This window comes from Mastigoproctus giganteus, chromosome 12 (assembly GCF_048544385.1).
Source record: "Mastigoproctus giganteus isolate SK-2022 chromosome 12, ASM4854438v1, whole genome shotgun sequence".
NCBI lineage: Eukaryota > Metazoa > Arthropoda > Arachnida > Uropygi > Thelyphonidae > Mastigoproctus > Mastigoproctus giganteus.
The window spans coordinates 56,979,377-56,992,127 of NC_143586.1; the positions used below are offsets into that span (position 1 = coordinate 56,979,377).

Genomic DNA, 12,751 nt, shown 5'->3' on the forward strand with positions numbered 1-12,751 from the left:
ACACCATTTTATCTATTTATCATATTTTAACTGTATGTCCACGTTTTACCCCCGAACGTGATTTTTATTTTACTGCTTTTAGTCATCTGGCTGAGCCTTATGCACTCAGCCAGATTTTATCCGACAATGACCACGTGTCTGCTGTTTTTAGCTTTTTAAAATCAATAAACGTTTTTGCTTATATATAAAATTTACATTTTATTGTGATTTTCTGTTGATTTACCTTTTATACATATGTTAAATTTTTTGACATAGTGACCTAACTAATTAGGTCACTGAAAGTTTACTCTTTTATACATTACCTGGTCTTGGCGCATTATAGCCTGCACCTCCGTAGCCAGGTGGGAAGGAGCAGCGGTGCGTAGCACACGCTTCTTGATTAGACCGGGGTTCGAGCCCGTCACCACCAAATACGGAAGATGCGGAAAGGTCAGGAAATGAGCACCGCATCTCCCGGAGCAATATGGCCTTAGTTGCTAATGCTCCTAAAAACCAAATAACAAACAAACAAACAAGCATTATAGCCTAAGTTGCTAATGCGCCAATAAAACCCAAATCAATCAATCAATCAATCAATCTAAAGTCACCATAAGTCCAAGTTTATATCATTGAGAGACAGTAGTGTTCCCTTGAGTACTGCGTACAGGTCTGGAGGCCTCATTTTAGGAAGGATGTAGATTTGCTTGAGTGTGTACAGAGAAGGGCAACAAGATTGGTGAGGGGAATGAAGGGATTCTCTTACCAAGAGAGGCTTAAGTTCTGCAAATTGCAGTGGCTGGAGGCTAGGCACCTGCACGGTGATCTGATTGAGGTGTATAAGGTCTTGAATAGGTTGAGCATGCTGAATTCTGGTGGGATCCTTCCACTTGTTCAGATTACGAACCTAAGGGGACATAAATTCAAATTAAGAAAAGACAGATGTAGAATAGATGTGCGGAAATTTGCCTTTAGCCAGCGGGTGGTTAATTAGTGGAACAAACTTCCATCTGTCGTTGTGGAAGTTGATAGGTTAAATAAATTTAAGGAGGAACTGGACAGGCATTTGGAGGGAATGGTGTGATTTTTTTTTTTTTTTTTTTTGGCTGATGCTGCATAAGCTCATACACTTGCTTTCTTGCATCACATGCCACTACTACTTACAGTAAAGGCAGAAAAAAATAATGCAGAATAGCATTATTTCTCAAACTGAACTATTAAGCAGTGTTATTTAATATGGCATTAAGTTTTTCGACTCTCATTAGCTTAAAGTTTTAGAAGAAAGCAGGATTTAGAAAAGCAGAGAGGGAGAGAATCACTATGGGAATATCACTGCACTCACCAGAGTTTAATGGATTGACTAGAAGCATGGATTCCAGTGTTGGCTAGACTACGGAGCACCTGTTTATGACTCAGCTAGGGAGAGCACCTTAGCCCGTCTTGAGCCCATCCAACATTCCTCTCTTAGGATAGCCCTAGGTACATGCAGAATGTCACCAGTTCAAAGTCTTTATGTTGAGGCTCACGAACCTCCAATTAGCATCAGAAGAAAGATGTTGCTGATGAATTACTCAGCTAAAATTGAAAGCCTGGCTACTCATCCTGTTTGGCCACTCCTGCATGATCCCCAGTGGAAAACCCACTATGCAAATAAACCCAGAACAACTCGGCCTGCTGGTATCAGGCTGCAGATTCTTGTAGAAAGCTGGAACATCCAGTTTGATAATATCCTCAGAGAATCAAAATATCCAGATCCCCCGTGGACTAACTTCACACTTTATCTGATGAATACTTTCAGCAATGGGGTCAAGGTTCCATAGCAAAGATTAATATCCAACAACTACATTATACACAAAAGTACCCCCACTTTACCAAGATCTATACTGATGGTTCAAAGTCTGACAATCAAGTGGGTGCAGCTGCTACAACTGTCTCGTTTTCACTTCCAGCTGAATGTAGCAGTTATACCACTGAACTTCATGTCATTAATTTTGCCCTGAAAAATATCTCACTGCTGTCAGTAAATAAAAGTATAATATATACTGATTCACAAAGTGCTATTTTAGCTTTGAAAGGCACTTCCTCACCTAACAATCCTTTATTAAAACTCATAAAACGTAAGCTGAATCAGCTTCATGAGCATCAACAAACTGTTATCTTTTCATGGAACAATGGACACTAAAATTTCATTTCAGATCTGCAACAACCTCTGTCTCTCAATAGCATCATAGGCAAAGAAGCAAATCTCTCTGAATTCTTTTTCTATTTAAAACAAATTCAAATGTATGTCCGTTTCTAACTGCTGTACAAGCAGTTCTTATATTTAAATTGAATTGATTTGGGAGGTGCAATATGGCCTAAGTTGCCCTTGCACCAGAAAACACCACAACAACAACATTCCAGTGTTGCATCCAGAAATTTTGCTTGTAGGGGAAACGGGGTCTCATACATTTAACATTGGTAGCTTTTACAAGTAAACTGATAATATAATAGTACAGTTAGATAACATAAAGCAAAATGTTCTTGGGATGGGGCTTTAACGCGTGTGTGACTAATTTCATTAGAACATTTATAGAATACTTTATATCATGGGCAGGCTTTTGCTTACGTGCTTTTAATCATTAGCTAAAAAAAAAAATTTCATCATTGAATAAAGTTGGCACCTCCATAGCCAGGTGGGCAGGAGCAGCAGTGCATAGCACACACTTCTTGATTAGACTGGGGTTCGTGCCCGTGACCGCCAAATACAGAGGATGCGGAAAGGTCAGGGAATGACCACCGCATATCCCCAGAGCAATATCACCTTAGTTGCTAATGCTCCTAAAAACCAAATAACAACAACAACATTGAATAAAGAAAAAATATCTGCTTCTCAAATGGTTAAACAACTTTCCAAGAAAATATTACTAAATTTAACATATAAATATTTTTCTTCTAAACATCTTTAAGAGAGAGAAAGAGATGACTAAAAGAAACACATTTTGAATGTTTTTTTTTTTTTTTTTTAATGTTACATTTTATTAAAATCAAAAAAAAACTAGTTTCCTTTTACAGTATTTAAAATATTGTGAAATGGTAATATGCTATATGATTTTTAAAATACTTTTCATTCGTAAATATAACAGATATAATTCTCATTTAAAATTGTATCTAGCATCAGGAAGGAAATCCTGCCAGTTGTACAATCACTTTGTCAAGATGTTGATTATGAAGTAAGAGGCTGTATGTGTCGTCAGTTAGATGTTGTTGCAAGAGGAATTGGGTGAGTATTTGGCACATTACTAAGTAATACATTAATTTGTCTGCTTTTGCTATATGTTGCAAGAGGAAAAAGTTGATTGCTGTTACACTGATATGAATATTATACTGATCCAAAAGTTAGAAAAGTTAGCATCTTAGACACTAATTTAGGAATGAAAAGTCTGTTCTCTCATTCTTCTGTTTATTTAAAATCTGCTTCTGGATTTGAAGTTTAACTAACCCTCCTCCAAAAAGAAAATTGCATTGTGCACACTTTCACCTTGATTAGAGAATGTTACACAGCAAAAAAGGTAGCCAATCTCAAGTGAAGGAAGTAGAGCTCTTCAGACAGTACAGTGTGAAAATTGACCCATGAACACACACACTTTTTTAGACATAATACAATTCAAAATCACACCAGCCAGAGTACCATGAGAACTGACACACTGGTTTCAGTAGCTTATGCACCAAAATTTCTAAAAACAAGAACAAAGTAATACTGTATTAGTGAAATGAAATGCTGCCACACAAATGAGAGGTTACAGATTTGGATCTTGTGATAGCTATGGATGGTACGAGTAAGTATTATAGTGTTAATAGCTAGAAGGATAATGATATCGAGGCAGTGTTAGGTGGATTGGGAAACTGCTAGCTTGGGGGGGGGGGATACAAGGACTAATAGATTAACAGTAGCCACTGGCAGAGGTGAAAGTGATTCTTGCACTGCTTCTATTGGAATGAGCAGCAGGCCTGGAAAACAAGATGCAGGGTATTTGAGAGCCTGCTGGGAGTTATTGCAGTACAAGTAAGCACATGGGTTGTTTTAGGGTAGCTAACAATAGGAACAGGTGCATGTATACTATCGTATACACCAATGCCAGGAGTTTGGTAAATAAATTTGATGAATTTGAGGTATTGCTCAAAACGTCAAAGGCAGATATTGTTGGGATATCAGAGACGTGGTGTCACATAGATATAAGGAATGCAGAACTGGAATTTGGGAAGTACAATGTCTACAGAAAGGATAGACAGGATAGGAAGGGAGGAGGGGTTATGCTATTAGTTAAGAAACACATAAAATCCAAGGAAGTGAAGCCAGTCGACATCGCTGGACAGTGCAGTGTCGAGTAAGTTTGGTGTGACATTAAGCATTGGGAGATCAAAATTGAGAGTAGGAGTGTGTTATAGGTGTAATGACTCTGATGAGTATATTAAGAAACTGTACAGGAAAATTGAGTGGGCCAGTGAATCAGAGAGTCTTATAATGGAGGATTTTAATTTCCCAGATATTGACTGGAATTTGTGGGTTGGTCACTCACACACTAGCAAGGCGCTTTTGTGGATTTATTGGATGATTGTTTTCTACATCAGCATGATCGAGAGGCAACTAGAGGGAGTAATACTCTTGAGCTGATTATCAGTAGTGATTCTTCATGCATTAAGAATCTGCAGATAAAGGAACCACTAGGTGGCAGTGATCACAGTGTGCTGAAGTGGGATTTACTCAAAGAGGTAACTACCATCAGGTGTAAAGGGAAGGGTTTCTGCTTTCATAGAGGTGACTACGATGGTCTGAGATGGTATTTAAATTCTATACAGTGGGACCAACTGATGATGTTACCAACAGCAAATTCAAAATGGGAAGCATTGAACGAACTTATCTTGGAAGCTACTAGGCTTTACATACCAACTAAGAAATATTGCCTAAATGGATGTCAGATAAACTAATGAGACATATGGCAGAGAAGAAAGATGCATGGGATACATATAAATTAATGGCTGACATGGAAGCCTATGATAGATATAAACTGGTCTGTAACCAAGTCACAAAGGAGATTAGGCAGGCAAAGGCAGATTATGAGAAATGCTTGGCAAAGGATGCAAAGAAAAACAACAAAGAGTTCTTTACGTATGTAAACTCTAGAAAGAAAGGAATGAATCAGATTGGTCCACTGGATATTGATGGTTTGCCTGTTGATGATCCTGCTCAGGTGGCTAACAAACTAAATGAGTATTTTTCATCTACATTCACACGTGAGGAGTTAATTAGAGAGGGCCGACCAGGCTAGCCGGGTGGGTAAAGTGCCTGCCTGGCAACCCAAAGGTCGTGGGTTCGAATCCCACCTCAAGCTTGGATCAAAGTACTGCAAAAAAACCTTGGGAGGTGCACTATGGCCACAGAAGCCGATGCGCCAATAACTACCATTAAAAAAAAAAAAAAAAAAATTAGGGAGGGGAATGCCAGAGGTGAGTTAAACTCTGCCAGTGAGCTAGATGAATTTGTAATAACTGAGAGGAAAGTGGAGGAGAAATTGTTGAACATAAACATAAAAAAGGCACCCAGGGTTGATGGGATCTATCCATTTATATTAAAGGAGGCAGCAAAGGAAGTAAGCAAACCCTTAGCCATAATTATGAGAGCTTCATTGTACTTAGGGGAGGTACCCATGGACTGGAGATATCCAAATGTGACCCCAATTGGCCCCGGGTGCCAAGCGATTGTGACTAAGCGATTTCTCAGTACTTCCAGTGCGATTTCCAGAAAGCTATTTACAGTTCCTTTTTGTTCTTATCGTTAAAAAATCTATTCATTTTATAACAGCTCTCTTAACAAAAGTCCCTGTACAGAGCAAGGAAGGAAAGCCACCTTTCTTTTTTCTCATAGTATATTACTAATCCCTACTAATCTTCGCTTGGTCACACCAGGCACTGCTCCTGCCTCCCCGTGGCGGGGCCGGAAATCTTGGCAGAAAAGTCTCTCTGCCAAGGGCTAAAAGGAGCAAAGATGGACCATACCAATACTGACTCTTGCGGGATCAATGCCCCATCACATTCTAGAGAGCAGGAAGATTATAACCCTTCCTTTGCTAAGAGACAAAAGAAGGATACAAACCAGAATATCTGGCCCCATTTCCTCATAATACATTCTTTGACTGACCAGCCAGTCAGCAGGCTTTCTCCTTTTCTGATCCAGAAAAGTTTAGAGAATGTCGCTGGCTCACCAAAAATGGTTCGCAGACTAAAATCAGGTGACCTGCTTGTTGAAGCAACACAATCCAAGCATTCTGACAAGCTACTTAAATTGAAAACACTTGGGGGAACTCCCACAGAAGTGTCACCTCATGCCACCTTAAACTACTCAAAACGAGTTGTAACAGAATGGGATCTCCTACATGTATCCGAGGAAGAAATTAAACAAGAGCTTTCAGAACAAAATGTTATTCAGGTAAAAAGAATACTAATCAAAAAGGATGGTTCACTACTTCCAACCAGAAACATTATACTAACTTTCAACTTGCCAAATCCACCAACATCTGTAAAAGCCGGATACTTGAACTGTCGTGTGCGACCGTACATACCGAACCCAATCAGATGTTATAAATGTCAAAAATTTGCGCATTCACAGACAGTATGTCGAGGGACTGCTGTATGTGCTTCATGTGGATCTAAAGACCATATCCATACCGAATGTTCTGGACAAACCTTGCAGTGTCCAAACTGCAGAGGCAACCATTCCGCTTACTCCAAAGACTGTGAAACATGGAAAAAAGAAAAAATGATTCAGAAGTATAAAACCGAGCACAAAGTTTCCCACCCTGAGCCAAAAAAACAAATATCACCAATTACAATAACACACTCATATGCAGCAACTGTCCAACAGCATAAACAGATAACTGCTGTTACCACCACTAGCACTTCAGTTCAAACCAAACTTACAGTCCCACCAATCATCTCTATTTCTGATTGGGCTCGCTCAATCCTAGCTCCATCAGCAAAATCATCTTCAACCTCAACTTCTAATCAAGCCATAAATATACCTGTTACAATTCCGCCAACAATACCGTCTATGTCACGGCCAATCATGAATACTAAAAACATAGATAAAGATGACAAACCCCCTGCCCATGATCATATGGATACATGTGAAAAAGAAGTCCCAGAAGAACCAATCTTAGAGATACATGCTGAGGAAGAGATGGAAGTTCGCCCAATCTTCCCCAGAAATGAGAAAAGGCCTGAGCGATCCAAGCAGACCCCCACTCGTAAAAAGTCAGAGACAAATACAAACACAAAGCCAATATAATGCGCACAATAATACATTGGAATTGTCGAGGTTTCCGCAGCAACCTGGATGACATTCGCAACCTAGTTGATAAATATCACCCGGTAGGCGTCTGCCTTCAAGAAACTAACCTAACACCACAAATAAACGCAGCAGTAAACCACTACGGTACCTATAGACAAGACCGAAGATTTTCCGGAGGAGCTCATGGTGGAGTTGCAATCTTAATTGATTCCAAAATTCCGTGTAAACGCCTCCAACTACAAACTCTTGGAAGCAGTTGCAGTTCGAGTCTAAATACATTTTACTTTCTCGTTGATGTCACTCTACCTTCCCCCAAATCAAGAATTTTCATATTCAGATTTGGAAGCGTTAGTAACCCAGCTTCCACCTCCGGTCTGTATCATGGGAGATTTAAATAGTCACCATCCCATGTGGGGATCCCGTCATGAAGACAAATGTGGTAAATTGATTGAGAAATTACTGGAAGAGCAAAATCTCTCTCTCCTTAATACTGGTACTGAGACATACATCCATTTGCCCACTGGAACAGCCTCTGCAATTGACGTATCCATATGTTCACCTGTCCTATACCCATTGATTGAATGGTCAATATTGAAGAATCCACTAAATAGCAACCATTTTCCTGTGGTCTGCAAAATACTAACAAATGATGTTGCACAACCCGATGGCCAAAAAAGATGGAGATTCCATAAAGCTGACTGGACTAAATATAAAACAATTGCAGCAATAGATGAACAGATAATCACCACTCAGCCCATAGACAATGCTACAGCTCATGTCACAAACCAAATTTTAATAGCAGCTCAAGCTACAGTTCCTCGGTCATCTGGAATATGCCATAAACATGACACAGCATGGTGGACTGAAGAATGCAGTATGGCCAAAAGAGAGAAGAACAAAGCTTGGAATCTCTTCCGAAAATATCCCATTTTCATCAATCTCATAAATTTTAAAAAAGCCAGAGCCAAAGCTAGATATCTCCAGCGTAAAAGTAGAAAGGAATCATGGATACGTTTCGCCTCCACAATTAACAAAAATACAGATACCCATGTTATATGGAACAAAATCAGAAAACTAAATGGGAAATTTCTTTCAGTTCCAACTCCACTAATAATCTGGAATGGACAGGAGATAACAAACCCCAAGGAAATCGCAAACTTACTGGCAACTACTTTTGCAAATATATCAGCAGTATCGGCATATACTCCATCTTTTCAGAAAACTAAAACTGTAGCTGAAAAATACAGACTAAATTTTAAAACCAACCAACAACTCCCATATAACCAACCTTTCAACATAGAAGAATTACAAAAAGTTCTGGCTAAGTCTAGGAAGAGTGCAGCAGGACCTGATGGAGTTCACTATGAAATGATCCAACAACTTAATCAAAAATCTCTAAAGGCATTGCTTATGCTATACAATAGAATTTATACAGAAAACTACTATCCAAATTCCTGGCTTCACTCCCTTATAATTGCCTTACCAAAACCTGGCAAAGATCACACGATCCCTACAAAATATCGACCAATAGCGCTAACAAGTTGCCTTGGGAAAATCCTCGAGAAAATGGTGAACAACAGATTAACCTGGTTTCTGGAAACATATAACGTACTTAACATAACTCAATACGGATTTCGTAAAAACAGATCATCTCTGGACCCCATGATAAAAGCAGAAGCAAATATCTGCAGTGCTTTTCTAAGGAATGAGCATCTAATAATGATCAGTCTTGATATAGAAAAGGCCTTTGATACTACCTGGCGATACGGCATTCTTAAAGATCTCCACAATATCGGTTTGCGAGGAAACTTACCACTCTTGGTAAAAAATTTTCTGAAAGTTAGAACCTTCCAGGTAAAATACCAAAATGATCTGTCAAAAATATACACACTGGAAGAAGGAGTACCCCAAGGCTCAGTGCTGAGTGCAACCTTATTTGTCATCAAAATAAACTCTATTATAAAAGACCTGCCAAAAACAGTTGAAACATTCCTTTATGCAGATGATGTTACTATCTCGTGCCATTCACAAAACATGAACATGATAGAAAGACAATTACAAAGCGCAGTGAACAAAATTGAATTGTGGACTAAAAACAATGGCTACAGATTATCAGAACAAAAAACAATAGCTGTACACTTCTGTAGAAAACGAAAAATGCATCTAGATCCAGAAATAAAACTAGAAAACCAGCTGATACCTCTAGCAAATAGTATACGTTTCCTTGGCCTGATTCTTGACAAAAAAATTAACTTTTTGGAACACATCAAATACCTCCGAACAACTTGTCAAAAAAAACTAAATATTCTCAGAGTTCTTTCTGCAATGAAGTGGGGAGCCGATCGGTTCACACTTCTTCACCTATACCATGCTATAATCAGATCAAGACTAGACTATGGAGCCCCTGTGTATAGTTCGTGTAGACCAAGTGTCATCAAATGGCTCGATTCCATACATCATAGTGCCTTACGAATCTCTTTAGGTGCATACAGAACATCACCAGTACAAAGCTTATATGCAGCGACTCATGAGGCCTCATTATATCTCCAGAGGCAAATGCTGCTATTAAACTATGCAATTAAAATCCGAAGTCTTCCTCACCATCCTACTTGGCAGTATCTTTTCAGTCCACAGTGGGAAATCCTCTACAGCAATAAACCCACAGTAAATAAACCAGCCAGAATACGACTAAAAGAAACAATGTCAAAATGGGGTCTAAGCTTTGAAAATGTACACGAGGATAATAGCATAAGTATTCCACCATGGCACACTTTCACGCCAAACTGTAACACTTATTTTCAACAATGGAGAAAAAGCACTCTGGCAAATGTCAACATAAAACAGATGCATGCATCCCACGCATCACAGTTCTCGGAATACCTTCATATATATACAGACGGCTCTAAAACAGACACCAAAGTTAGTGCTGCAGTGGTATCTCCAGACACTGTTCTCTCACAACAACTTCCAAACCAATGCAGTAGCTATTCCGCTGAACTATTCGCCCTAGAAATGGCCTTAAAATACATAGATTTTTCCCCTCTTATAAAACATCTCATTTACACAGATTCATTGAGTGCAATACAAGCTCTCCAACAAAGACAGACTCCATCACATCCCATTCTCTATCAGATACAAGCTCACCTTGTGAAACTTAAAAGCAAAATGAGGCAAGTAAAATTCTGTTGGATCCCAGGACATACAGGCATTGAAGGTAATGAAAGAGCTGATCAAGCAGCAAAGAATCCTACAAACACAAACCAAAGGTTTTGCAAAGTTCCATATACCGATTACAGACCAATCATAAAACAGTTTCTCCACAATCAGTGGTCACAAATGTGGCAAAATGAATTAAACAATAAACTGTTTCAAATAAAACATGAGCTACAGCCATGGAAATCGAGTCTTCGCAAGAATCGGCATGAAGAAGTCATTATATCCAGATTACGCATTGGACATACACATCTTACGCACAATTATTTACTCACCAAAGCAAATCCTCCAGAATGCCTTCACTGTTCTTGTCAACTCACTGTAAAACATTTCCTTATAGAATGTCCACAATACCACATGGCGCGACAATCAGCCTTCCATATCCCTATAAATTTCCAAGATTCTCTGACCTTATCACAAATCCTAGGCGATAACTCCAACATTGAAAATATATTTACATATTTAAAATTAATAGGATATTTCGAGCAGATATAAATCATATTTAAGAAATAGAAACGTCCTTGTCACTAAACATTAATAGATAGGCGCAATATGGCCAAAGTTGCTTTTGCGCCAAAAAAACCCAACAACAACCAACCAACCCGTGACCCCAATTCACAAAGGAGGATCAAAGGGCAACACAAGTAATTATAGACCCGTGAGTTTAACTTCTGTTCCAGGAAAATTAATGGAGGCACTGGTTAAAGAAGCACTGCAGGATCATCTAGACAAGACTTCAGTTATAGCTCGGACAGAGCATGGTTTTGTTAAGGGAAAATCTTGCCTGACCAATTTGATTGGATACTATCATGTCACAAAGGAATTAGATGCAGAGAATAACTTTAATATCATATATTTGTATCTTAGAAAGGCTTTTGATACTATTGCACATGGAAGACTGCTGAACAAATTGGAGCAGTGTGGCATTGGAGGCAAATTACTGCTATGGATAAAGGGATGGTTGAGTGGGAGAAGACAGAGAGTGGTAATCAATGGACACTGCTCTTCGTGGACTAATGTTATTAGTGGAGTCCCTCAAGGTTCAGTGTTGGGTCCATTGTTGTTTTCTGTATTTATAAATGATATTGATGATGGTATATCAAGCTTGATGTCCAAATTTGCAGACAATACGAAGGTTTGAAGGGTTGTTAAGGACATGAATGACAGTACATTGCTGCAACAGGATCTAGAAAAGTTGAGCATGCTCAACTTTTCTAGAACCCCATCATCATTGAGCATGCTCAATGCTGATGGGATTCTTCCTCTTGCTCAGAATAATCACCTGAGTGGGCATAAATTCAAATTGAGCAAAGACAGATGTAGGATAGATGTGTGGAAGTTTGTCTTTAGCCAGCGGGTTGTTGGTTTGTGGAACAGGCTTCCATCCTTCGTTGTGAAAGTTGATAGCCTAAATACATTTAAGGCTGAGCTGGACAGGTATTTGGAAAGAATGGAGGGGTGAAACGGGAGCATTTTTTTTTTTTTTTGGCTGATGCTGCATAAGCTTGCTTTCATGCATCATATGCCTCTGCTAATGCTAATATTCATAAAAAAATTACTAAATACTTTTTCTTTCAGCTGAATATATAAATATTTATCATTTTTTTTACTACCTTTTAAGTCTTTGTACTGCAACAGAATATTAAATTGGTTGTCAACTAGTGATATAGCATTGAAACCTATGAATACAAGGAGACAGGATAATAGATTATTGATGAGGTAAGCTTTAGAATATCAGTGATTGGAAGGTGTGTAAAGTTGTTTCTCAAGTAATAAAGAGTACTATTTTCTTAATAAGGAGGTAAGTATCCCGTGTACAAGGCAATGGTCAGGACACATCTTGAGTACTGTATACCAGTCTGGAAGCCTTATTTTAGGAAGGACATGGATCTGTTGGAATTGGTGCAGAGTAAAGCAGTGAGATTGTAGTGAGAGGAACAAAAGAATACTCTTACCAGGAAAGACTTCATTTCTGTAGACTAGGCACCTGTGAGGAAATCTGATTGAGGTGTTTAAGGCTTTGATTGGATTGTGTGAGCTCAATATATTATTGTTCCAGCAACTGACCACCTCCTGAATTCATAAATTCGGCAGGTGGTCAGTTGCTGGAATAAACTCCCATTTGCTGTTGTAGAGGTGGTAGTTTGAATAAATTCAAGAACTAGACATACTGTAAGAAGGGATGGACAGGTGATATAGAAAGTGTTGACTATTTTTTTTTTTTTTTTTGGCCGA

General features: G+C 38.8%; 1 protein-coding gene across 1 annotated transcript in view; it reads left to right on the plus strand.

Moving 5' to 3' along the window:
* LOC150077083 (serine/threonine-protein phosphatase 4 regulatory subunit 4-like) overlaps positions 1–12,751 on the plus strand; it is a 297,317-nt gene that overhangs the window by 44,164 nt on the left and 240,402 nt on the right. The window contains exon 6 of the mRNA XM_090386255.1: positions 3,131–3,238. Within this exon, the coding sequence (XP_090242381.1) occupies positions 3,131–3,238 (108 nt within the window). The remainder of the gene's footprint in view (positions 1–3,130; positions 3,239–12,751) is intronic.